The following is a 26,794-nucleotide window of genomic DNA, read 5'->3' on the forward strand; positions in this document are numbered from 1 at the left end:
CCTGGGACCATGACCTGAGCCGAAGGCAGAGGCCTTAACCCACTGAGCCACCCAGGCACCCCTCCCCACACTTGTATTTTTGTCCTAATCCAGCGTTTCTCAATCCTGGCTGCACATTAGAATTGCCTGAGGGTTTAAAAAACAGACACACACAAAAACAGCTGCTTGGATTTTATTCCAGATGAGTTAAATCAGAAGTTCTGGAAAGGCAGACTACTATAACTAACACAGTTGTTTATTATTATTATTGTTATTATTATTTTGTTTTATTTATTTATAGAATTTTCAATTCTCTCTCATTAGATATTTGTTTCTATTTTTGCTATTATAAATAACAGCACGGAGAGTCTTCCCACAGGCTCAATTTGTCTTTTTTTTTTTTTAAAGATTTATTTATTTATTTGACACCCACAGAGAGAGATCACAATTAGGCAGAGACCAGCAAGAGAGGAGGAAGCAGGCACCCTGCTGAGCAGAGAGCCCAATGAGGGGACCCTGAGATCATGACCTGAGCTGAAGGCAGAGGTTTAACCCACTGAGCCACACAGGCATCCCTATTTTAAGTTTTTTAAAAAAGATTTTATTTATTTATTTGACAGAGAAAGACAGCAAGAGAGGGAGCACAAGCGGGGGCAGTGGGAGAGGGAGAAGCAGGCTTCCCAAGAAACAGGAAGCCTGATGCAGGGCTCAGTCCCAAGACCCTGGGATCATGACCTGAGCCAAAGGCAGACGCTTAATGGCTGAGCCACCCAGGTGCCCCTTATTTTAAGATTTTTATTTTTAAACAATCTCTATGCCCAACATGGGATTCGAACTCACAACCCTGAGACCAAGGTCACATGCTCTTCAACTGAGCCAGCCAGGGCCTCCAACACAGCTTTATTATTAATTTCTTGCTCACATCATATCTGATGGGAATTGGGTGGCATTCCTGGTAGTGACTCAGGGATCCAACCTCTTTCTATTTTTGACACCACCATCTTTCAGAACAGGCTGCACAGGTGGGTTGGAAGAGGAGTAGAGGGTCAGAAATTACTCAGGGATATTATGGTCGAGGCCAGTTGGCCAACATCCGTTGGCCAGAACCTAGTCATGTGGCCCTGGATTATTGCAAAGGAGCCTGGGAAATGTAGTTTTCCTTGTTGCTCAGGAAGAGGAAATAGGATCTAGTCAGCCTCTGCTAGGCTAGGAGTGGAGTTTGGGAAGTTTTGTGTTTTAAAAATTCCCCAAGTGGTGCGCCTGGGTGACTCAGTCATTGAGCGTCTGCCTTCGGATCAGGTCATGATCCCACGGTCCTGGGATAGAGTCCTTCATTGCGCTCACTGCTGGGTGGAGAACCTGCTTCTCCTTCCCCAACTCCCCCTGCTTGTGCTCCCTCTCTCGCTGTGTCTCTGTCATGTGAATAAATAAAATCTTTTTTAAAAAAATTCCCCAGGTGATTCTAATTTGTAGCCAAGTTTGCCAACCACTTCTCATCTATTTTCACCATACTCTAGGGAGCGGAGGAACTCTCCTTTTAGCCCCAAATTAGCATCAAGGTAGTTTCCTACTAAAGGTATTTGAATTTCTAAGAGGAATTCAGCAACAGTTTTGTTTTTGTTTTTAAATTCTTTTTCCTTCCTGGCACAGTAGCATATGATTAGCAGGGCAGAGTGGATTCTTACCATCTTGTAATTGGGAAACTGACCTACAGAGGTGATGGGCTTTTTGTCCAATGTCACACAGAAAGTCATGGGCAGAGCTGGAACAGACCCCTGGACTCCTGGTTCTCAGGCTGGGGCTTTCTCCCTGTGTGCTGCCTCCTAAAGATGGAGGGGGATTGATAGAGTCCGGGTGGGGTGCCCTTAGGGGAGGAAGGCACTGTTGGAGGAGGAACATGGAATAAGAAACGGAACCATGAGTAGAGGAGTGGGTTATCTTGCCATCTCCAAGATTCAACTCTTTGAGAGATCCAGGCATTCCAGGGGGTTGAGGCCATCGACTCTCTAGAGCTCACCCAGCTCTGGCCCCTCCTCCCTCAGGACTGGGTTTAGTAATGAGCCCACAGCTCTGGGAGACACTGAGCAGGCCATGCAAGGGAGCAGGGAGGACAATCTGTTTTGTCCCATTGATCTATTTATCTAATCTATTTGCTATGATCAAGGTTATAATTATTTAGAAACTTCTATGTTTTACTATCTGGTGAAGAAAGTTTCCAATTACTCTTTTGATCAGTGATACTTTTCTCAGTAACACTTTCCAGATTTTTCCTAGAAGGGGAACTCAAGGATCATTTTGTCAGAGCACACCAGTTTCCTATGGGGATCCTAATTGGAATTGCATGAAATTAGGCCATTAACTGGGGAGGATTCTCACTCTTTAGTCTTCTCCTACAGGACCATGGTCTGTCTCTCATGTACTTGGGTCTCCTTCCAGCCCAGGTCCCCCATGCACCTGTCTGGCAAGCAGCACTGGTGAGACTGGCATGGTCTCTGGTCAGCAGCAGCCTGGAGAACAGGAGAACACTGTGACTTTCTTATAAAACAAAATTCTTTCCTTTCAAAGGAGATTCTCCCCCCCCTTCTCTACTCTTCAGGGTTAAAATGGTCTTCTTTTTAGAGAAGGGAGGAGGTATTTAATTTTTTTTCTTGTTTCTAGATGTATAAGTTGAAAAAATATATTTTGGGAGTGTTATTGATTTGTCAAATCTCAAAGTTTGGGTTATATCTCTCAGTGGGTTTAATTACACAGATGCCCTGTGTTTTGTTGAGTATTTTGTACTGAGGTTGCTATGGAGAACAAGGTCCCCCCCACCCCGCCCCACCTTACATCTTCTAATAAATCATCCAGTTCCTTAAAAAATAATGGCATGGAACCTTAAGTATTAATTCAACACCATCTTCTGAGTACCACTGGGGCACAGTCCCTACACCCAGAGGCCCAGAGTCTGAGGGAGCACAGAGGATGGCAGTCCCCATCAGGACGCTGTAATAAGAAGCTGTTATGGGAGACCCAAGAAGCTGCTCCTTGATCAGATCACTTGTGGGGAGGCATCACAAAGCATTTCCAAGAGGCGATGATGCTGGAGTAAATTCTCAAAAATAAGGCAATTCTTGATAAGGGAATGAATGAATGCTTGTTGGACATTGAAAAACAATTGGTATTTTTGGGGATTGAATTTCCTTGTCTACTACTGAAATCTCACCTGAGTGTGTGCGTGCCTGTGAGAGGTGAGGGCAGGAATCAGAGCTTCTGCTCAAGGTACAGATCACCTAATTCTCGTTTACCTTCCACTCACAATATTTTAATTTAGTAAGGGAACAACGGTTGTCCTTAGTCTGTCAGCCTACTTTGACTTTGGGCCAGACTGAAGATACTTAGAATTGCTGGGCTAGAATAGGGCCCTTCTTTTGGCTTACTTGGGGGCCAAGGTGTGTCTTCATATACTTACTTAATGCAGAGACTGAAGCTTTGTTCTCCTAAGAAGGGCAAGAGAACAAGAGGGAATGAGGATCTATGAAGCCGATCTCATCTTCGTTGTCCTTCTGCAGCTCCTGTTTCTTCTCTGCAAAATGGGCTGTCGGGCCAGCACATGCGCAGCCTCACCTCCGGTGCACTGAGACTCAATGGCTTTCCAAAGGTATCTCTTCCTGAGAAAACTTCTTAGAAATTTTCCAAGACCCAAGTCCATAGTTGGAAGTGCCTGCCATGCAGCCATTCATTCTCTCTGTGACCCTCCAAGAACCCCATGTACCACCATATACCCCCTCGGGACACCGTGGTCATTGTCTATATGACTGCCTCCCGGACCCCAATAACCATGTGCTCCTGGAGGGCAGAAGCCAAGCTTTCCTATCCTTTGGCCAAGGCTTAGTACAATTATAGTCAACCCCAAATCATTTCTTTGAAGAAACCAGTACAATCAACTGATTTACCTCCCTTAAAAATGTATGAGTTGGGCAGTGGTCTCTGAACTTCTGAACAGGAAAGGACTTCATAAGATAGAGTGTGACTCCTTGATACACACAGAGGAGGTGGACCGTGTGTGTGTAAGCTCTTATCCCTGTAACCTGTAAGGAACAGAACCTTAATTTCCTTTTTCACTACTATAGCTCAGTTAGCCTTCAGCATGCATTCATGATAAACGACCTAGAAGCATCTTGAAGTAGGATCTTTCTGGAATAATACAAAAGGATAAAGGCAAATTCGGCACCAGTTAGGTAAATAGTAGGAAACTTTTAAAAAAAAAGATTTTATTTATTTATTTGAGAGAGAGGATGAGAAAGAAAAAGAGCAGGAGAGGAGAGAGGTCAGAGGGAGAAGCAGACTCCTTGCCAGGCAGGGAGCCCGATGGGGGACTTGATCCTGGGACTCCAGGATCATGACCTGAGTCGAAGGCAGTTGCTTAAACAACTGAGCCACCCAGGTGCCCCAACAGTAGGAAACTTTAAACACAGCCACACACACAAATACTCCCAGCTACAGCTGCACACCTGGGATGGGTCCCAGTACAGGATCCCAGTACAGGGTCCAGTACAGGAAACTTTTGAAGTACTTAGTAATTTCAGCAATGTCTGTAATAGTTGTGAAATAACAGATTGATAGCCATTTTCGGGATGCTTGTCCCGGGGAAATAAAAAAAAATATTTTATGCTAAGGGATCAGGGAGAAAAGCTACTGGAAAGTGAAGCTGAGCCCAAGGGAAAGTCTGTGGAACATTCCCAGAAGACAAAGCTGATGATCACAGCAGCCCACTGAACCTGCTTACCAAGGACACCTCTCAGGTGGCAGGAATCCAGCTCATAGGAGCAGCCAAATGTCCTCAAAAAGCACCATGCTGGAGCCACCATGCACTGTGGGAACCAGATGTAGTAGGTGTGCCTCTCTGATGGTCCTCCTTGCCCTGGAAGGAGAAAGGGCTGCATCCAGCATCTGGAAGTAGCTTCTATTTGTCTTCCCTCTTTTTTCACTTTCACAAGTCTTGGCACAATGCCTGACAATTTCGCAAATTATCTAAGTGTGTAAGCCCCACCCCACCCATTTTATTTTAGGGCTTGGTCTTCCTTCCAGAAATAGATCTTCTCCCTGTAGTTCCCCATAATCTTGCCCTCATACCTAATGTGGTAGAGGTGCCCCAACACTGGTCCATGGACCATCTCATCTGTGACAATATGATGAAATTAAGAGCAAAAGCAGAAAACTTGTGATTAAGCTGAATATATTTAAGTTTAAGAATTATCATTTATTCTAATATGGTGATGGTGAATGTTATTTTCTCACGTGCCAATTATAGAAATACCCCCCTTTTCTCTAACTTGAATAAAATCTTTCCATGAGTCTCTGCTCATTAGAGTAGAAAGAAATGAAATCTCAATCCTGTTTTGGAGAGCTTCCTCCTTTCCCTATAGTTACACAAAGACCTATGGGACTTACATAGTGCCTGGGAAATGGGAGTCAGAATCTGGTTCATGCAGAATGGTGATCAAGGTACCAGTGTGCTTTTAAACAATGAGATTGTACATTAAACAATTTTTATTGTGTTGTTGAGCTTGTGGGAAGGGAAATATCCAAGAGGCATGGTGAGTGGACAGGAAAGGTGGAGTTATCCTAAAAGGCAAATGACAATATTAACATCACATTTGGAAAATTAAATATAAAGCCAGGGACAACCTGAGGTTTTGGTAAATTAGGGATCTGGGAAGGAGCTAATTTGGTCCCAAGTTGGTATCCTGGATCCTGACAGAAACAAAAGCAAATCCTCTCTGGAGGAAGGTATCCTCAATTTTCAGCCCCTCAGGTTGAAATCATCCATAGATGAGCTCACATTGTGAGATCACAAAATACAAAGGAACAAATTGCCATGAGGGACAGTCAACAGAAACAACAGCGTATTTATATCTCCAGGGACTTTTGGTATTTGGCACAAAATGTAACCTAACTGTGTGTGTATAACATATTTAATGGAATAAAAGATGGCATTACAAAAATTAACAAGCAACCAGACTCTAGAATGACTAGTTAGGTTTGAAAGAGAACTATCCAGAACTTTTCAAAATTAAAAAAATGCAAGGATGAAAATAAAAAGCAATATTGGGGAGTTTAACATCCAATTAAACACAACTGAATAGAGATTAGTCAACCAGAAAGTTCTTCCTCTAAGTATGGTGCTTGGATCTACAGCATCATCAGCCCTGAGAGCTTGTTGGAAATGCAGGTTCTTGGGCACCACCCAGAACTACTGAGTCAAAATCTGAAGTTTAACAGATTCCTTGTGATTTGTAGGCATATCCAAGTTTGAGAAATATTAAACTGGTAGAAATGACATAGCCAGCAGAACAGAGATGAGGAGGGAAATGTGAAGGAGAGGTTAAGAGATACGGCAGCAATAAAGAGAGGACCTAGAAAAAATTAATTCTGGTCTGTGGTAAGATTAAAAATGGTGGAGAGCAGATAATATTTGAAGAGAATGGCCTAGAACAGATGACAGGCATGAATTCACATATACAAGAATTTACAGCAAACAAGAAAATAAGGAGTTCATGGCCAGGAGTAAGACTGCAGAATACTGAGATAAGTAGAAAAGTGGTCTGAGTATCCATGTACAAACATAAAACTAAGGTGTTTCAAGATGGGAGGTTGCAAAGTGACAACTGGCAAAGGAGTGGTCTTTCTTAACGCTGCCTGGAGGGCATGACTGGGCCCACATGGTGGCAGCAGTGGGCGTTAAGGGAGTGAGCAAATGTCTATGGAGGGTACTTGAGTATCTGATAAATCCGTCCGTGGAGACTTGGAATCCCAAGGATGCCAATCGTAGCTTGCCTTTGAGAGAGCTGTGCCTCTCAAAAGACATTGATCTGTTCAGTTGGTACATGGTCGAAAAATGGGCAACAGGTGGTAGTGGGATGACCTGGCTGACTGCCCCTTGGTCCCCGGGTAGCCCTGGCTGCAGCAGGTGACAGCTTGAGAGGACAAGAGGCTTCTTTCCCCACTGAGCAGTCCCAGTTCTTACTGCCCTCCAGCTGAGGGGTTTTCCACAGGGTAAATTTTTGGGGTCTGTCTGACACCACCTGAAACTTGATGTTCCCACCCTCCCTTGACATCCGGCTACACACTATACCCAGATCCTGGGCAGAGACCCCAGAGCTCACACCCTGCCCTCCCTCTCTACCCAGAGAAGGTAAGAGGAACTCACCTGTCCCTGGGGACCTGGGGCAGTGGCTGGAACTTTCTGGAGAGCTTCCTATGGCTGGAACTTTCTGGAGAGTTTCCTATGGCTGGAACTTTCTGGAGAGCTTCCTATGGCTGGAACTTTCTGGAGAGCTTCCTATGCTCTATCAGACCCTCTCTACCTTGCCCAGTCCCCCAGGCCCTCACTGCAGGGGCATTCCTGAGTGCCTCCTCCCGCCATACCCATGGAGACAGATGTAGACACTGGTGAGGACTTGGAGAAAGGCTGCTTGAAGTCTCTGGTGGGAGTGAAATTGGTTGTGTCATTTCAGAAAGCTGTTCAACAATGGGTATCGGTAACATCAGAAATGTTCGCCCCCTATGACCAGCACTTCCACGCACACAAATCCTTCTTCAAGAAGTCTTCAAAGGCAAATCAAGGGGCGCCTGGGTGGCTCAGTGGGTTAAGCCTCTTCTTTTGGCTCAGGTCATGATCCCATGGTCCTGGGATCAAGCCCCACATCTGGCTCTCTGCTCGGGAGGGGCCTGCTTCCCCCTCCCCCTCTGCCTGCTTCTCTGCCTACTTGTGATCTCTCTCTCTCTGTCAAATAAATAAATAAAATCTTAAAAAAAAAAAAGACAAATTGAGCCTGTGGGAAGACTCCCCATGCTGTTATTTATAATAGCAAAAATAGAAACAAATATCTAATGAGAGAGAATTGAAATAAATGGAAGCACACGGTGAGGAAATATCACAGAGCTGATACACATTTTATTTATAGAGTTTGGTGAAACATGGAGAAACGTTTCTAAGAATTAAGTGGGTGGGCGCCTGGCGGGCTCAGTGGGCGGAGCGTGTGCCACTCTTGATCTCAGGGTCATGAGTTTGAGCCCCGCGTTGGGTGTGGAGATGATTCACAAATAGAAATCTTAAAAAAGAAAGAATTCAGTGGAGAAAGCAGAATTTAAATCTGTATATACAAACTCATTTGTCAGAGAACACCAGCGAACGATGTGGAGTAAAAAAAAAAAATGGGAAGGAAACGCAACAAAATGCAGCTGGATTGTGGGGGGAGGGGTTGAGCCTGAGTGCATTTTCTTCTCCTCCCCGCTGTGTTTCTAACTTTTGTATACCAAGCGACCACCCACTTCACTTTTTAAAGAAAGTCGAAAAAGAAAAAAATAGCAGTCCTGTTATTCTATTCCTTCCCCCTTCCCAATCTCCAGGTGACTCAGGGTCATCTTCAGGTTTCTCTTAGGTTCCTGCCCGGGTACCTTCTCTCCTGCCTTTTAGATGACCACCGGCACCTGTGCTTTCCTACTCCTCCAATCCCAACCCAAAGGCAATTAACTCTTCCTCAACAAGGAAGGAGCCAAGCTTTTCTCCAGCCTCCTTCCAAAGCCTGGGATGCACGGCTGGGTAGGGAGCCGGGAAAAGTAGCCCCTCCCTGTCAGACCCGGGGGCTCAGGCCTTCCAATGGGCACCTGACCTGGGCCTGGACTCAGACCAGCCCTGGAAAGCCCCCAGCTGGGTCATGGTGTCGTAGGCAGAGCAGACCCTATGGGGAGGGGACAGGCGGGAGACCCCGCAAACCAACTGTAGACTTTAACCTGAGCCCACTGCTTCTCAAACTCAAGTCTTAGAGTCACTGGACACTTATTAGAAATGTAAAGTTCTGGGCCCAGCCACAGAGAGGGTCTTGGTAGGTCTTGGGAGAGCCCAGGAAGCACATTTTTAACCAGCCTCCTGAAGGACTGGGATGCAGTCACATTTTGAGAAACCAGAACCCCGTCTATTCCCAGCACGCTCCTCTTTCTTCTCCTCGCCCACTTATGCCGGAGAAAGTGGTGCTGAGTCAGGATGGAAGGAAGGGAGAAGTAGGTGGGGGTCTTTGGCTGGGCACCCAGGCACGCGGGATTTCTGGTAGCAGATTCAAACTCAGACCAGATCTCCTGAGCCTTGCCTGGCTCTGGCGAGCTCCAAGGGGGCTGCATACACCACCCCCAGCCCCCCAGGGATGCCAACATGCTGAGGAGGTCCGGGGGTCCCGGTGGCACCACTGAGGCCACCACTGCAGGGTTGGGGGCTGACAAAGGCTTCTGGATCAGGCTGGGCAAGCAGGAGGAGAGCCCGGGGTCTGGCAGGCGAACTCTGAAGCTGTCGTGGAAAGCTTATCGGAGTTAGTGGGGGCCGGCCTGGAGGGATCTCTTGGTGCTAGACTGAGATGAACTTGGAGAAGCCGAGCTCCTCCCCGGACATGTGGAGGGGAGGCTCTGGGATCATGTCCCCCTCCGGGTCCTGGGAAGGGGCTTCATCTTCCTCTGAAGTCTGGAAAGACAACAGTCAGGGGGTGAAAAGCAGAGCCCAGCTGGGGGCAGGATGGGGGGTTCTCCAGGTAGCTGTTGGGTCCACCCCAGCCTTTTCCACAGTTCTGGTCCTCTAAGGGGCACAGACTAACAAGCTCTCCCCAGAACCCCCAGGCATTGATCCATGCCCCCGACACGCTCCTCATGGCCTCCGGCCAGGTTTTTGCCTGCAGATATTGGAACCCTGCCAGCCCAGAGCGCTTTTAAACTGTGACTACCAGCAAGCTGTTCAAGAACTTTCTGGATGGGGGAAAAAGAGGATGCAGGGTTGGAAGTCCTGACTCCCAAATGAAATGGCCAGCATCTGCAGTTATGGTCCTGTAGGTGGGGGGATTCAGGGGGCAGTGTTCGGAGCAAGCGGATGCTGACGAAAGAGCCCCCTCCCCCGACTTCCCTGCATTGTCAGAGAGGAGCCAGGCTAGGTGGCTCCAAACCCTCCCCCCACCCCTCCCCACTCCCCTGAGACCTCTGTTCACACCTGGCTGAGGCCCTGGGTTTCTGTGCATGGGCTGGGGCTGGCTTGGGGCCCAGGGGGCCCTGCGAGGTTGATCACAGTGTACTCCAGCGGCTGAAACAGAGACTCGGTCAGCATAGCCCATTCCTGGCAGCAGTGATGGTCCCCCCCGCCCCCCTCCCCCCCACCATCCATAGCAAGAGGAAGGAGCCACCGGAGAGCATGGGCAAGGGGAGGAACACAGGCTGCAGGGTCAGAGCCCTTCCATCCAATTTCCTGCATCTCCAAGTGACCTTGGGCACACCACTAACCTCTCTGAGACTCAGTCTCCTCAGCTGTCAATGGGGATAAGAATTTTTCCCTTGGGATTATAATGAATATTTCTGGTAATGTTTTAGTGCTCAACACCTGGGAACTCCTGCAGTGATTCATTTGTTTTCATTATCGTCGCCTCTCTCCTCAAAGCAGAAAGAATGTGGAGGCTGCTGGCTGTCCGCAGGGTCGGGGAAAGCAAAGTTGAACACCTCCAAGGTTCACCGAATAACAAAACCGCAGAGGAAAACTTCTTTACAACCATAAGCCTGGGCGCCAACCCCCACCCTTGATCAGATAAGGAAGCCAAGGTCAAGGGAAGAGAGGCAGGTGGTCCAGGGTGAGTAGGGGCTGTCCTGGGGCCAGCAGCCGTGTAGAAGGGGCTGGAGCCAGCCAAGGGCCCCAGCCAAGTCTCCCAAGGGCACAGCTGCCCTTAGGGGTCCTGGCTGGCAAGTCCCATGGCCCCACAGGCCCTGAAGACAAAGAAGGAATCTCCTGTCTTCTGGACACCTACTGGTGGTCTCCTCTCACAATTTCCTGACCGCAACCCCGTGAGATGGGGATACTGAGGCTCAGAGAGGTGAGGTAACTTGCCAGATGTCACACAGCTGGGCTGGGACTCGGACTCAGGACACTTGAGACCCACGCTCTTTTCTTATCCCTGGCCACCATCCTGGCGGGACGTGCTGCACATGCTTCCCTTCATTTCAGTGTCCTTGTCCCCTAACTGCTCCTCTCCCCTGCTTCTATCACTGCCCTGGCTGCAGGGGATCGAGGCAGAGGTCGACACTTGAGCCATCTCAGGTGACACATTTAGTCTTACAGGATGAGACGAAAATCAGAGCAGAATTCCTCGAGGGGGCTGGGGCTGGGGGGACGAGGGGACGAAGGAATCGGGGGAGTGGAAGGAGATTTCACAGATCCTGGTCTCTCCTAGTCCAGCCTACGGTGAGGACACGGCAGAGCCGGGGCTCGATCTGACAACTCCGATGTCAGGTGCATTTCCCCATCAGTCCCATCTTTACAGTTTTGTGATTCGGCCCCAACCAGCCCCGGCTGACCACCACCGCCCACTGGCAGCCAAGAAAGCGGCATTTACCCAAGGGTGTCTGCATTTTTCGAACTCTCCTGGGGCAGGGACCAAACCACACATGCAGGGAGTGGCCAGGACCCCTGCCCTATGTCCAGTGTGGGTCCAGTGGCCTGTTCCAGCAAGTGCGGAGGCGTTTTCTAGGTTGTTGAATATAGAGATACATATGAGAGCCTCTGAGTCTAAGCACTAGGGAAAAAGCAGGGACTCAGGGAAGCTTTGGGAGGAGGGAGCTGAGCCCTAATCTGAGCCGAGCACTCCCCCTTGTCTGTTTCAGGAGTCAGGGGCCTGGCTGTCCCATGTTCCCGAACTGAGGATGGCTCTTTCTTCTGAGTCTAGGGGAACCGGCCTGGGCGGGCCGAGCAGTCGGCTCCACTTCTCAAGCCCTCCGCACTCCAGCGTGGCGAGGCAGCAGCAGCTCGGGCACTGCTGTCAAAGCCACAAACTGGGTCCCTTTTCCCAGTTCTGCCTCTTTCATGCTGGGCCTCTGGGAGCAAATTACTTATGCTCTCTGAGCCTCTGTTTCTTATTCTGTAAGAAGGGGGTCATGAGAACTCAGGTAGGAGTTAACGAAGATTCAGCAACATAGGTAAAGCCCCAGGCACACAGTAGGTGTTCAATTGGAGAGTAAAATGAGAGCATCTTGAAATACCTCTGTGGGCAAGGGAAATGCTGGCCTGAGCCCTTGTACTTCCCTCTGAGTTTCACACCCCCTGGGGCTCTAGGGCACAGCCAACAGAGTGCCCCCTTCCCTCTTTGACCCGAATGTGGGCACAGAAAACCCCAAACCCTTTCAATTCCACCTGTAGCCCCTGCTAAAAATGACAAAGAAGCCCAAAGGGAAATAAACCAAAAAAGCCAAAAGCTCTCAATTGGCCGTGTTCACAGAGCTCTTGTCTCTTATCCTCACAGGAGACCCTGTTCCATCCTTCCCTCAACAAGGACCCAGCCCCGTTCCCAGCCCCTCAGCCCACAGCCCTGTGCCCTTTCCTGGCCCCTCCCATGTGAGCAGGGGCAGGGACAGGTGGGCAGGTGGGAAGCAGTCCCAGGCGGCCCTTCCCAGGGTGGGCTGGGTAGCAGCAGCTTGGAGAGAAGGAGATGTTCTGGGACCTCCCAGAGCAGAGACTTCCCCTCTGGCCCCGCCCCTCTTCTAGAGCGCAGGGTATGTCCCAGGATGCCCCAGGACGCACTACCGGAAGCTGGGCTCTGGAGGACAGCGGCAGCCCCCCTCCCCATCTGGGTCTGACCTTTCCCTCACTCCTGTCCACCACCTCTGGCCTTGCCGGGCTTCCTGAGACAACAACAGCTGCTTCCTAAGCCAAAGCCCAGAACCCCATTCCTGCCCCGGCCCCTCCCCAGGGCGATCAGGCCTGAGTCTTTTGTCTTCACTGGCGCCAGGAAAGAAGGCCATGGCAAGCCCCCCTTTCCCGTCCCCATGTGTAGGAGAATAAAGTAGAGGCATCTCAATAAACAGCAGAGGTGGGGGGCCAGAGGTGGGGCTTCTGTGTCCTGAACCCATGACCCTGCAGCCCTCCCAAAGACCATGAGGATCCAGCTCTGACAGTCTCTGCTTCTAAGAGGGGGAGGGGAAGAGGGTGCTGGGCCTGGGGAAGACCCCTGCCTGGAACCCGCTGGGCACTCAGGGTGAGGTAGGGCATTCTTTTGGCTTGCACCCTGAAAGGCTGGTCTCAGGGCTCACACAGATTCCCCAGAGACGGGCAGCAAGCCTTGAGTGGAGCTCAGAGACAAGCAGGTAGGGAGATGCACAGACAGGGCCCAGGCGTCCCGATGCCCGGCCCCACAGGGATCGGAGCTGGGGTTTGGGGCTGGCCGCCTTCCTTACCAAGTGTGAGAGGTGGACCTTCCCGTTCCTCTGTGTCTCTGTGGCCAGGTGAGCTGAAAGAGACCAGCAGGCATACCCTGAGGCCAGGAGCAGCCCAGAGCAGCTTGCAATAGCTCCCACAGGGGTGGAAGGGCCCCCCTGGACTTGGGACCAGGGGCTTCCCAGGGTGAGCATGTGTAGGAGACAGGTTGGGACAGGCAGACTTCTTGGAATTCCGGCTCAGTCCCTTAGCCATGATCCAGACTTTTGGGATGGGTACACGGAAATCTCCCAGTGTGAGCCAGAAACTGGCTGGGGAAGTAATTCTATGAGCTAAGGTCATTGCTTCTCAGCCTCAGTGTGCATCCAGGATCCCGAGACATTGTATGAAAATGTGCATTCTCTGCAGCAGGTGGGGGCTAGAGCCTGAGAGTCCTTTTAACAGGCTTCCAAGGGATGTCACTGCTGCTAGCTGGGGACCACAATTGGAGAGGCAAGGTGCTAAGAAGTTCTGAGGTCTCGATCGGGAATATTCCCACACTGTGTGCTCCTCCGGACTCCTCTGCGGTGAGCTGGGGTCGTGGGCAGAGCTGACATTTCTTCCTGGGGGCCACACAGGGCGAAGTCAGAGGCAGGCCCAGGATCACCGCCTTCCCCCACCGGAGGCCAGGAGCAGTAAGACAACTTTGCCAGTTTGCAGAGTGTTCTGGCATACGTCTTCCTGGTTCCACCGCTTCCTGGCTGTGCAGACGGAGGGCAAGCTGCTTAACCACTCTACCTCAGTTTCTTTCCCGGTGAAATGGGGGCGCTTGTAATGGGCAGTTTCTAATGCCACAGTATTGAGAGCATTAGAGGAGATAAAAGCAACAGGGGCCACACAGAAACGTCCAGCCCATGGCAGCTCCTTTGGTTGATATTTCGGCCACCCCTCTTAAACCATACTTTCTGCCAGGGGAGCCCCGAGTTGCACTCAACCACGGACCCCGGAAGCACGACTGCTCCAAATCACGCCAGGTTTTGAAGACTCAATATGAGAAAAACGCAGGATGAAGAATACGTAGCGTGAATAGTTTTATATTGTTTCCACGTTGAAATGATCGTGTTTTGGATAGATCATGCTAACAAGAGTATATTATTAAAATCGACGTCCCCGGTTTCTCTTTACCCTTTTTCATGTGACTTTTAGGGAAGTTTAAATTGCCTATGTGGCTTGGATTCTACTTCTGTTGGACTCGTATTCTATTTCCGTTCTAGTTCTCTTGTATTCTAGATCTGTGATCCGGAAAAGCCGTGGCTCAGGGGAGGTAGGTGACTTGCCCAAGATCACACGGCTAAAAAGTAGCAAAGCAAGTCTAAAAAAGACTTGAAGCCAAGTCTTCCCAGGAGCTATGCACCTCCTGAGACCCCACAGTATGTGTGAGGCCCCAGTAAGCCTTCCTGTTCAGGGCTTAGTTTCTAACTCCCGCCCCCATCCCCTGTCGTAGTCACACAAGGAACCGTACCTGTGGAGGCGGGATGTGAATCGCTGGGATCGATAGGGACAGAAGTGATTGATGAGGTTGGACAGATGGGGGCAAGCCAAGAGCCCCCGTTCTCCCATTCGCACATTTGAATGTCTTTTTCCTAATGTTGGCTGACCTGTGGCTCCCTCAAAAGGGAGGAACACGGCTCCTGATGCTCCTATCTTGGAGGGACACAATGAGCCCCAAGGTCTCCCTGGGGTGGTGGGGGGACTGCAGGTCTCAGTGGGGTCCCTGGTGTCTACTTTTGCTCACCTTCCTTCCTCCAGCGGAGAACACAGCTGCCGAGGGCCGCCAGGCCTGCAGCCAGGAGGAGAGCCAGCAGCACAAAGACCGGGGCCAAGATGCGGACCGTTGGGATGGAGACACTGCAAGACGGAAGGACCCCAGCAGCTGTCACCAGATCACCGTGGCACGCTGTACACCCTAGCATTCTTTGTCTATGTCCCAGCCATGTCCCCTGTCTTTCCCAAAGAGATCAGAGGGCACCGGGAACCACAGCACCTGGGCAGTCCCAGTGGGAGGGACTCGTCTCCACTAACCCCAGGAAACACTCTCAGTTGGGTCTGAACTTGGCAACAGGTTACCTGGATATCTCAGGCAGGAAGCCTCTGTCAGCAACAGAGTGCAATTATATACAACCCCCAAGAACCAATCTTTCAGGCTGCGGCTCCCGTTGGGTAAGAAAAAAACCCATGTTCGTGCTTGGCACAGGGCCCTGTGCAAGGTGCATTGGCAAAACTGGGCTGGCTGCCCCTGCTGCTGGGGTGGGGAGAGAGATGGGGGCCGGGGCCACCGTGGACCGTTCACCTCAGGTGGGCCTGTGTGTCCAGAGCAACATAGCTGCCGGCCCTGCAGTGTAGGTTGTCCACTGCTCAAGGGTCCTGCGGAGGGGGGACGGGGGCTGCGTCTGCCCTCTGTGCTGTTAGCCACGGCCCCGATAGGAGCCTGTGTCCGCCTAGAGGAAGGAGTGCCAAGTCCTCCTCACTTGCTCCCAGCCACCTCCTGTTGTGGGGATGGCCTGAAAGGTGACCTTGGTCACTGTGGGCTCACCTGGACACAGAGCTGCTGCTGCTGGGGGACAGAGGGGTGTCCTCCGCGGAGGTGAAGTCCGGCTGTGTGGGTGGGCGGGAGGTCCCTGCATGAGGAGAGGTTGCTTCGTGAGGAGAGGTCCCTGCGTACGGAGATGTTCCTGTGTCTGGGGAGCTTCCGGGGTGCTGGGCCGGGGAGGTCCCCATGAACGGAGAGGCCTCGGCCCCTGTCTTCCCCTGCTTGGCTGTGGTGACTGTTTGGTGGAGACCGGGAGAAGCTACAAGTCCAAAAGCAACGCCTCAGCACCTTCTCGGACCCTTGCATCCCAGCATTCCCCAGACCTACGACCCTTGACCTCTGAACCCTAACCTCCCCAGGACCAACTTCTCAGCACATCCCCAGCTAAAGGACCCCCCCCCAGGAAGCAAACAGAGACCTAGAGGAAGTCATCGTGAGCTAGCTGCTCTGGGCTCAGGTACACCCCGCACACATGCAGAGTTTTCAGCCCCTGCCTGTGCCCGCTGCCTGGGTCGCCACACCCCTGCCCCACTCTGCGACCCATCCCCGGGCCATGCAGGACACACAGCCCCATCTGCCCTCCCCTACCGCCCCCAGTCCTGGCCAGTTATCACTCATGTCGCCCCATGCCCACCCTCACCACCTCTGCCTCAACAGGCCTTGACCTCCCTCAACAGCCACGGGGTCCACAGGGCAGGGTGGCAGGGACAGGTACAGAGATCAGGGTCCAAGGCCCCACATTTCCTGCTCAGCATTGCAGCCCGAGGTGGAGCAGACAGAACACAAGCCTGGCCTTCAGGCTGCACTTCCTCCCAGGGCTTTGCTGCTCCTTGCGGGACCTGACCCCACAGGGTCCCCGATTCCTCCGTGGACAGGCAGCTCCTAAGCTCTGGGGGCCCCGGGGCGCAGTGCCTCTCATGGGATGCCGCTTTGTAGAGGGGTGGAGGGGAAACAGAAAAGCCATTCACTCACTCAATTCTGGGGGCTGAGTTTGCCAAGCTTTTGCCTTGGACTGGAAGCTCCTTGTAGTAAGAGGCTGGAAGGAGGGAGTGGGGGAGGGAGGACAGCAGGGACCTAGGGGAAAGGGAGAGGCTGGTCTCAGGGGAGGTGAGGGCCACCGCTCTGAGCCAGATGTCCTGCCTTGGTGGCTGCCAGTAACTTTCCTGCCCCCACTTTCTGCTCAGAGTCTCCACCACCTTCTTCCCCCAGCCACTTAGGAGGCACGGATGGAAGATTCTAGTAGATTGCTGGCCTCCCCATCCTGCAGTCCCCTTGGCCTCCCACTTAGCTCAGACCTTCAGTTTCCCTTGCTCCCCAGCTGCCCACCAGCCTACTCTTTCTGTGCCACTCTTCACACCAATACTGGTTTTGTCTCTAGAATATAGAGCTGGGTATGGAATACTGGATCCCATCGTTTCTAGCCGTCAATGGCCCTCACGGCCTATGAACTGAAGCTCAAGCTTCTTAGAGGCCTTCCAAAGCCTTTCAGACTCAGACCTCAGTTCCCTGTGTCGGCTTCTGGGACACCATTCATTCCCCTATTTGGCCTCTAGTCCCAATTAAGTGAGCGTGCCACCTGCCACCGTGCCTTTGCTTCACCGTTCCCCTGTGTGCCATGCTTTTCTCCACCTCTGCCTGACACACATCTTTCTGTCCCTGCAAGGCTGGGATCCCTCAAGGACAAGATGCCTAGCCTCTGTGCCGAGCACAGTGGGCAGAAATGTGGTGTGGCCAATTGCCCTGGAGCCGCCGAGCTCCCAGCCCCCCGCCCCCGGCCCCCATCATTCTCTATTCTTTTTTTTTTTTTTTAAGATTTTATTTATTTATTTGTCAGAGAGAGAGAGAGAGAAAGCACAAAGCAGGGGGAGCAGCAGGCAAGGAGGGAGAAGCAGACTCCCCGCTGAGCAGGAAGCCCAACATGAAACTCGATCTTAGGACCCTGGGATTATAACCTGAGCTGAAGGAGACGAATAATCTAATCGGTTGAGTCACCCAGGCATCCCTTATTCTCTATTCTAATACGAAGTCAGGTTTCCTCTGATTTTTCTGAGGAAATGACCACATCTTGCACGAATAAACGGTACTTATCTTTTCCTATCCGATATGTATACTTTTTTATCCTGTCATATTTCATGCCCTAGACCCTCCAGGCATTGGGGAATAGAAGAAATGATAGTGCGTACTCTTATCTTGTTCTGATCTTCCTAGAAATTCTCCTCACTCGCCATACTCAATGGTGGGCTGCAGACGGCTCCCACTGACTCGGGAGAGCTGACTGTTCACTTTTCAGGAATTCTGTGAGCTGGTCATTAAACTATCAGTGGCTGGAAATAGGGGAGGGTGGGGGTCATTTAAACCGCGGAAACCGGTAAGCGTTACAGATCAGAGTTTCCCCAGCTCAGCATTCACGGGTACACCATGGCCATTAGCCTTTATTTTCTACATCCCAACTATCATCAGGAAAAGGTCATCAACGTCTGACACAGGATAACACAATAACACACATATCATGCATGAATGAATAATTACAAATGAGGTCAAAATTTAAAATAGAGAGCCTCAAATATAGCTAAATTGACCCCCACTAGGTAAGAAGGAGGTCTGAGTACTGATAAGAATCAAAGATCAGAGAAGCTTGTAAATAACAGAACAGGTTCAATATGGTTACGACACTGCTGCTATTGTTTGGTGAGCTTAGCTCTATCTCCTTGAATTAAAAGAAAGACCCACAGATGTCGGGGATCTGGCAGTGGGGATGGCCCGCCAGGAGAGGGAAAGAGCAGACACCAAAGTGAGAAAAAAAAACAAAAAACAAAAACAAAAACAAAAAACCCAAAAAAAACCCTGGGTTTGAATCCTGACTACTTCACTTCTTGCCATGAGACCTCAGGCAAATAATTTCATCTCTGGAGCCTCGCCCCTCCCCCCATCCGTGAAATGGGATACAGAGACCTGCCTCACCCTCACTGGCCAGCAGACTAGGGTTGCCCACTCCCCTAGGCCCTCTCTGGCTTCTCTCATTTCAGATCAGCAGGTCCAGTGGGGTTCTGGACATACATAGAGATGCTCCATCCCATGCCAGAGTCCCCTACTGTCCCTGAGCTCAACGAGCTCCTCTGAGGCTCGATCCCAGGCCCTCTTCGCCCCTACCTTTGGGGCTTCAAGATCTGGGGAAGGGAAGCAAGAAGGAAGAACGGAGACCACAGGCAGGGCGAGGCCAGTGTAGGCGAGGCCAGTGTGGCCGCGGCTAGGGGGCGCTGTGGAGCGGGTCTGGGTGCTGCACAATGGTGGGTCCAGGCTGTGGAATCCTTGGGAATAGTTCTGACTCCAAAGAGGGAGCCTTTTTCATTCTATGGGTTGCACATCTCATCCCCAGCCCATGCAATCTCTCTCCCACCTCTGGGCAAAGGGGAAAGGCACTGACCTGGGAGTTTAATAGATCTGCGTGGTATGACCTTGTCAAAAAGCAGTCAAGCCTCATGCTGCAACGTCCCTGCTCCCAGGACGGCTGAGCACGCACTTGACCAGCATCATCTCACTGAGCCCTTGACCGCCCCCCCCCCCCGACCAGGAGGGTGGTACAAGCGCTACACCTGTTGACGAGCAGGAGACAGGGTCTGCCTCTGCTCAGTGACCCACCTGTCCCTCCTCCCCTCTGTATCACTTGTCCCCCATGCAGGAAAGCACAGACATGTGTTACCTGGAAAGACAAGCAGAGAGACCAGGACAGACTCATCTCGCCCCAGTTTGGAGACCCCACAGTAGTACTTTCCAGAGTCCTGCAGGGTGAGCTTCCTCAGGGTCACGTGGAGTGTGAGTGTCTGGGGGCTGTCTTGGATGGACACCCTGCCCTCCGTCGTCTCCTGGCCATCTTCTCCTGCATAGATGGTGTTCGAGCAGCGGGACAGGAGGAACCCGCCCTGCTTGCACCAGTACTTCTGGTGTGTCCTCAGCTCCTCCTGGTAAGTGCACTGCAAGGACACCGTGTCACCTTCAAACCCACTGATCTCCTTGGGGCCCACCATGGCTCCATAACCTGAAACCATAGCAGGAATGGAGGTCAGAGTTCTGAGGACCAAGTACCACAGTCAAGACCAACAAACTCCTCAGTCACTCCCTTCTGTGGCAGTCCCAGAAGGGCTGGTGGTCCCTTCCCCACCAAGTGAGACTGGGACGGGGCTGTTGCTGTGTCCTAAGCCCTAACACCCTAAACACCCTAAACCTGGCGTATGGAAGGATGGTGATGGGGAAGCTCGAGATTCAGACAGCCTGGAGTTTGAATCCCAGCACTGCCACATAGCAGCTGTGTGACCCTGGGGAAGTTGCTTGCCTTCCTTGGGCATCTGGGTTTTCCCATCTATAGATGATGATGATGATGATGGTGGTGGTGGTGATGATGATGATGATGATAATGTCCAGGTACATTGAAATTAAGATGCTCTCGTATGTAAGATACACCATAATTTTATATACCACTAAAAAAAAGCACTGTCACTTGAACAATTGTCATCCTTTATAAGATGCATCCTGACATTTGATGTTAAAAGGTTGAAAAAAAAGAGGCAGACCCGTGAACTGATGAATCAGGACAATGCCTTATCTCTCAGGGTTGTTGTGAGTGGCACAGTAGAGGTGCAAGAAATATTTGCAGAGTTTACCATGGCAACCATGTACAGGGTGTCTTGTCTGCCTTCAGGCTGGGTGCAGAGTAGGAAAATAAAGATGAGAGAGGTAAAGCTTCCCTCCTAGCCACCTAACCAGGAAGGGTTTGGAGCCCAGACGTCTGGGAGAAAAGCGGGCTCTGCGTTCCAGAAACAGCTAGTGCCTGTACCCCTGCCCCGCCCCCTCCCCCCAGTGGTATGAGGACCAGTGCGGTGGGGGTGAGACCCGGAAGGATCAGGCAGCAGTGGGTCTGGAGAATGAAAGAATAGGTTCTCTCTCTGCCTGCTTGGGCATGAGCCCCACCTCCCCTCACCACTCCACCCTCTCCCACCCCATCTCACCTGGGAGCAAGAGGCAGCCCCATACCAGGATGAGGGCCCACATGGTGGGCGCTGGACATGCAGGAGCACACGCGGAAACTGGGAGCTCCTCTCAGAAACCGCGCGGGGCTTTAACTTCCTCCAGAGGCACGGGAGGATGAAGGGGGGAGGGGCCGCGCAGGGTCCCCCTCCCTGCGCAGAGGGAGGCGCCTCTGCGATTCCCTTTACTTACCCTAGGCGCTTGCCAGCCAGCGGGGATTATCGCCTCTCCAGCCCCCAAACCTCCCAAGCACCTCTCCCAAACCCGTACCCCTTGAGGAGGGGGGGGGTCTTAACCATGTCTACCCCCAGAGGGTCTGTGTGCAGACCAAGAATTCAGGCAGGCCGAGAATGAAAAAATTACATACTGACTTTTATTAACCTTTAAGGGATTAATCTTTTTCCTTCTATTGTGCTAGCATTGTCTGTGACTTTGTCACCAAAAAAATCAGTCACTGGCACATCAAGTCGCCGATAGCTTGAAATATCGTATGTGCTTCTCACTACTTGGAAAATAATTAGTTACCAGGCCTGCCACTAGAGCTGGTTACTGAAAGCATTAATAAAGCCCATTTATTACTATATCACACATTTACAAATATTTTGATAACCACTTCAACATTATTGACTTTCTTTTAGCATATATATATATATATATATATATATATATATATATATATATAATTTTATATATTTAAAAGACGGTTATTCTGAGGGGCGCCTGGGTGGCTCAGTGGGTTAAAGCCTCTGTCTTCGGCTCAGGTCATGATCCTGGGGTCCTGGGATCAAGCCCCGCATCGGGCTTTCTGCTCAGGGGGAGCCTGCTTCCTCCTCTCTCTCTCTCTGCCTGCCTCTCTGCCTACTTGTGATCCCTCTCTGTCAAAAAAAAAATAAATAAAATCTTTTTTTTTAAAAAAAGACGATTATTCCGAGACGAGGCCCATAAGCTTTACCAGACTGCTAAGTGGTCAATGGTACAGAGGTTCAGGGTCCCTCTGGCAGTGCCCCCTCCTTCCTCCGTCTCTTCCCGGAGGACGCAGTACCGCTTTTGGTCACCAGGAAGCGCTGCGAAAGGGGAGAAGGGAGGCCCAAGGACTGGCGCGGGATACCGGGAAGCACCTTCGAGCCACGCTGTAAGGCCGGGTCTCCCCATCCGTCTTGAGTTGTCTGGGCATTTAAAAAAGTGAATTAGCAAGTTCTTACCACAAAATTGAATCCTCCTTTTAAAAAAAAATATTTTATTTATTTATTTGACAGACAGGGATCACAAGTAGGCAGAGAGGCAGGCAGAGAGAGAGGGGGAAGCAGGCTCCCTGCTGAGGGGAGCCCGATGTGGGGTCCTGGGATCATGACCTGAGCTGAAGGCAGAGGCTTTAACCCACTGAGCCACCCAGGCCCCCCAACAAACCCTCCTTTAAAGGAACAGAACACGCACGCACACTAGAGGGAGCCCTGACACATAGTTTTTCAAAATAGCTCTGTGGTTGGGGTGTTTGTGTGGGGAGGGGGTTTGATTGCAAAGTTCATACTGGTTGCAAGCAAAATTTTACACAATTCAGGAACGTTAAAAAAATAAAATAAGAAAGAATGGGACTGTTTCCTGTAATTCCCCTCTCCTTTGGAAAACCAGGGTTAACATTTAACATATGTGCTTCTACTTGTACAATTGACAGTTTTCTCATTTGCTGGGTTAATATTTGAAGCATTAACTCAGTTGTTCTGGGAGGAGAGATTGTGTGTGTGCAGTGTGTGTGTGAATGTGAATGTGTGTGTGTGTGAGAGAGAGAGATTTGGACAATGTAGGGAGACATGTCTCAATTTCGTAATGACTAGGGGGCATTGCTGGTGTTGAATGAGCAGGGACCCTAGGCTCTGATTCCATCACATGTACATACTACAAAAGGTTGGGCGCCTGGGTGGCTCAGCCAGTTAAGCCTCTGCCTTTGGCTCAGGTCATGATCCCAGGACCCTGGGATCACGTCCCACTGCCTGCTCAGCAGGGAGCCTGCTTACCCTTCTCCTCCCACTTGTGTTCTCTCTCCCCATCTTTGTCTCGCTCTCAAATAAATAAATAAAATATTTTTAATAAGTAAAATCTTTTTAAAAACATCAAAAGTTAATCCGTTTTTCCATTTTAAAAACACAGATTAAAATCACATTTATTGTAGCCTTTGATCATCATCTCTCTCTTTCCTGTTTTTGTCCTTCTACAGAATAAATTCTGATCTTCTTACTTTTCTTAAATCCTAAGTGATTTATTTTAAGCACCGGCAAGTATCTGACACTTCACTGTTTTCTAGTGCCATGGGGCCTGAGCACTGACATTTTGAAATATGTGTTATTTGGTTACAAATTGTTTTCCTTTTATTTTTTTCCCTCTATTACAGTCCAGGTATGGTATTGTGACTTTTAAAAATTAAGTGTACAAGGAGTCATATTGTTTATGGTTGTCATGTATCGAGAGTAAAGGAAGTAGTATCCAAAATTGTATTTTTATGAAGACAGTTTTGGGTCCCATATGCATCATTCCTGTTTCCTTCATGCATATATTTTTAAAGATTTTATTTTTTTATTTGACAGACAGAGATCACAAGTAGGCAGAGAGGCAGGCAGAGAGAGAGGAAGGGAAGCAGGCTCCCTGCTGAGCAGGACCCTGGGATCATGACCTGAGCCATCCTTCATGCATATTGCAAAGTCCTTCCTTCTACCCTCCCAGCCCTGCACCTAGCTGGGAGCAAGGCTTGAGGACTTCATTAGAAACAGATCATAAGGTTAAAAAATAGTGCATGAGTTGGGGAAAAGGGTCTCGACTGAAGCACTGGTCTGGGCGCTGCAGTGAGTCCTGCCCCCTAGGGTATAGGGGTATAAGAGGAGCAATGGACTGACCTCCCCCCTCCCTGGGTTTGGGGATCTGAGAGGAAAGTGCACTTGTGCAGTGAGGCAAAAGGGCTCCTGACCCTGTGGCTCCCTGGTGGCCTCCTCACATCATCATGGCATCTGTGAGCCTGGAGGTGCCAAGGTTGGGGCGATGGGATGGGCGGCAGACCCAGGGAGAAGCAGCCACTCCAGAGCCCCTAGGAAGTGGAGAGCCCAGTGGATGCTGGCTTGGGCAAGTAACAGTAAAGGCTGCTCCCTACTTTTCCAGATCCTGGTGGTAATTAACAACCTCCAGGACTTAGAACCACCCTTGGGAGAAGGGAGAATGGGAGTGAACTCTCATGTTTCCCTGGAGTCTTCTGAGAAAACCTGCATTGAAACTGAAGACCCAGCTTTGGGGTGGCAGTTAGCGAGGTCTGTTATCGGGCCAGACAACATCTGGCCAGATAAGAGCCCAGCTTGCCCGTCACCTGGGTCTGGCTGCCCTCTGCATTGGACTTGCTCAGACTAAGTCACTTCCTCTGATCGAAGATGGTGATTTTTTTTCCCTCTTAGGTCAGAGTCTCTTGACACCAGCACTACCGACCTTTTGGGCTAGATGATTCTATGTTAGGAGGGGCTGTCCCACGCATTGTAGGGTGTTTAGATGCTGATTGTGACCATCAAAAATGGCTCTAAACATTGTCAAATGTCCCTCTAGGAGGCAAACCTACTCTGGGTTGAGAGCTTCTACCTTAGAGGATGACTGAATCCATGAAAAAAAAAAGTATAAATTGTGTAAGTTGTGTTTGCACAGGTGCATTCACAAGGCTTTGGATAGAGCAGAGTGGGCAGAATTAGGTCGAGTTTCTACAGTCTCCGACAGAGCTAGAAGACTGTAGGCCTCACCCCACCATGGGGCTGGGGCTGTCCCTGTCACACCCCAGCCATAGAGGCTGTCCAGAACGAGTACTCTGCAGGCGAGCCAGCTCCCAGGAGAGAGAGAGAAGAATAGAGAGCTGGGCGAGTCATGCCTTGTTTCTCCTTCCAAGTTCATCAAGCCAGTAATGGAAGGCATGGAGAGAGACACCGAGGGTGTTATGCCAGTGGGCCTCTCCCTTCTTGGAAGGAAACATCAGGAGTGCGAATGAAATGTCCCCCACTAAGATGCAATGAGCCACAGGCTGGGAAAAGCCTACTTGAATCCCTGACTCACTGCTTAGGAGAAAGCCGCCCCGACAGCTCCCCAGTCTGCAGCAGACTTAGTGTGAGCCACAGACAGACTTCCAAGTGTTTAGCCACTGAGATCTTACAGTTTGTTTGTTGCTGTGTCATAGCCGAAACCACAGGAGAAGTCGTTTTCTCGCCCACATCCCATTCTCTAGCCCACCTACAGCTCCCACAGCCCCAGCCGGTTGCGAATGCAATCTTTCAACCTCCTCCCCTGAAACAAATCTGAAAACTCCTTTTGAGATTTTATGTTGACTCAGTGACGGACTTTTTAGTTCTAGGAAGGATGGTGAGATGAAGGCGGAGGGCGGCCCAGAACGCGGGGTGATTAAGACCATCTTCCATCAGAAGTGGGATGAAACAGACATATATTTTAAAATATTTGCAAGATCTTTGACAGCTAAATGTAGTAATGGGGTACCTTGGATTGGATCCCAGAACAGAGAAAGGATACGAGTAGACAAACTAGTGAAATCCTGATAAAAGTCTGGAGTTTCCTTAAGAGTAAGGTACACATGTCAGTTGCATCATTGCAACAAATGTATCAGGTTATGCAAGACGTTAACATCAGGGGGAAACAGTGAAGGATGCTCAGGTATTTTCTATACTATCTTCCCAACGTTTCTGTAAATCTAAAATTATTTCACAATAGAAGGGTTTTCTTTTTCTTTTTCTTTCTTTCTTTCTTTTATTTTTTTAAGCAATCAGTGATGAGTGAACATGAGTGTGAGGGGTTACCAGGCTGAGGTCTGCAAGTAGAAATCCAGAAAGAGGAGCTGAGCGCGCAAGGTGCTTTTGTCCTTGAGAATATGTACTGATTCAGAAGCAGCCTTAGAGGGGATGAGCTAGGAGTCTATGGCCCTCTGAGAGTGGGGAATGTGGTATATGTATTTTTATCACATTAGGCTAGAACCCAAAAGGGCTACACTTTGGGAGAAGGATCAACTGCAAAAAACGAGACCACTGTGGACTTTCACTCAGCCTCCTGCCATTTAGGTGTCTCTGAAAGCTTCAAGCTTTAAACTTGAATTTAAAATGGCCCTGTTCGGGGTGCCTGGGTGGCTCAGTGGGTTAAACCTCTGCCTTTGGCTCAGGTCATGATCTCAGGGTTCTGGGATTGAGCCCCACGTTGGGCTCTCTGCTCAGCAGGGAGTCTGCTTTCCCCGTCTCTCTCTCTCTCTGTGCCTGCCTCTCTGCTTACTTGTGATTTCTCTCTTTGTCAGATAAATAAATAAAATCTTAAAAAATATAAAAATAAATAAAGATAAAATGGTCCTGCTCTGGGGAGCCTGGATGGTTCAGTGGGTTGAAGCCTCTGCCTTCGGCTCAGGCCCTGATCCCAGGGTCCTGGGATTGAGCCCTGCATCGGGCTTTCTGCTCAGCAGGGAGCCTGCTTCCCTTCTGTCTCTGCCTGCCTCTCTGCCTACTTGTGATCTCTGTCTGTCAAATAAATAAATAAAATCTTTAAAAATAAAATGGTCTTGTTCTGGTAACACCCTCCCTACTCCTACATCCAGACAAAGATACCAATGCAGAATCCTTTCTGGAGGAAAATAGCATCAGCCTGAGTCTCCAGTTATTGTAAAAATTGTTTTTGCAAATCCGATCCAATATACCGTCGAAGACAACCAGCTGTATTGGGAGACAAGACTCCATCAGCGAGACCGCCCGGAGGTAGCTGAGCACAGACACAGATCCGTGGAAGCACCAGATGTTGAAAATAGCAGGACCAGCCTTAACACAAGAATTCTTACTCTGTTCAGGGCAGTACAAGTCAAGCTTGAAATGTTGGGCAGACAAGTGGAAAATATACAAAATGACAGAGCAGATCTGAAGAAGAACGACATAAAATCCCAAGACTGAAAAAACCTGTGATAATTAAAGTGAAGAATCCAATGCATGAGGTTTAGATTAGACACAGTTGAA

At 50.1% G+C, this 26,794-nt stretch overlaps 1 protein-coding gene across 3 annotated transcripts; it reads right to left on the minus strand.

Annotated features, from left to right (window-relative positions):
* Positions 1-7,898: 7,898 nt before the first annotated feature.
* On the minus strand, positions 7,899-20,877 carry CD300LG (CD300 molecule like family member g). Of its 3 annotated transcripts, none has more exons than XM_044250395.1 (8): positions 20,765-20,877; positions 19,462-19,797; positions 16,734-16,835; positions 15,765-15,849; positions 14,967-15,079; positions 13,213-13,265; positions 9,992-10,081; positions 7,899-9,475 (listed from the first exon to the last, which is right to left on the minus strand). In XM_044250395.1, exons 1-8 carry the CDS (start codon positions 20,805-20,807, stop codon positions 9,362-9,364), a joined length of 936 nt encoding a protein of 311 aa, XP_044106330.1. In that variant the 5' UTR covers positions 20,808-20,877; the 3' UTR covers positions 7,899-9,361. The 3 variants fall into 3 exon arrangements, with proteins under 3 accessions (XP_044106330.1, XP_044106329.1, XP_044106332.1); XM_044250394.1 differs by having other exon boundaries at positions 15,765-16,020; XM_044250397.1 differs by lacking the exon at positions 16,734-16,835.
* Positions 20,878-26,794: the final 5,917 nt, after the last annotated feature.

This window comes from Neovison vison, chromosome 5 (genome assembly GCF_020171115.1).
Source record: "Neovison vison isolate M4711 chromosome 5, ASM_NN_V1, whole genome shotgun sequence".
NCBI lineage: Eukaryota > Metazoa > Chordata > Mammalia > Carnivora > Mustelidae > Neogale > Neogale vison.

Excerpts from the sequence above, each read along its gene's own strand:
- CD300LG (XM_044250394.1), bottom strand. The coding sequence starts at position 20,807 with ATGTGGGCCCTCATCCTGGTATGGGGCTGCCTCTTGCTCCCAG. Across the intron at positions 16,836-19,461 it reads CTCTCTGCTTGTCTTTCCAG|GTCCCTGCTGTCCTCCCTCC; the intron begins GTAACACATGTC and ends CCTTTCCCCTAG. Across the intron at positions 15,080-15,764 it reads AGCAGCAGCTCTGTGTCCAG|TGTCTCCATCCCAACGGTCC; the intron begins GTGAGCCCACAG and ends TCCGTCTTGCAG.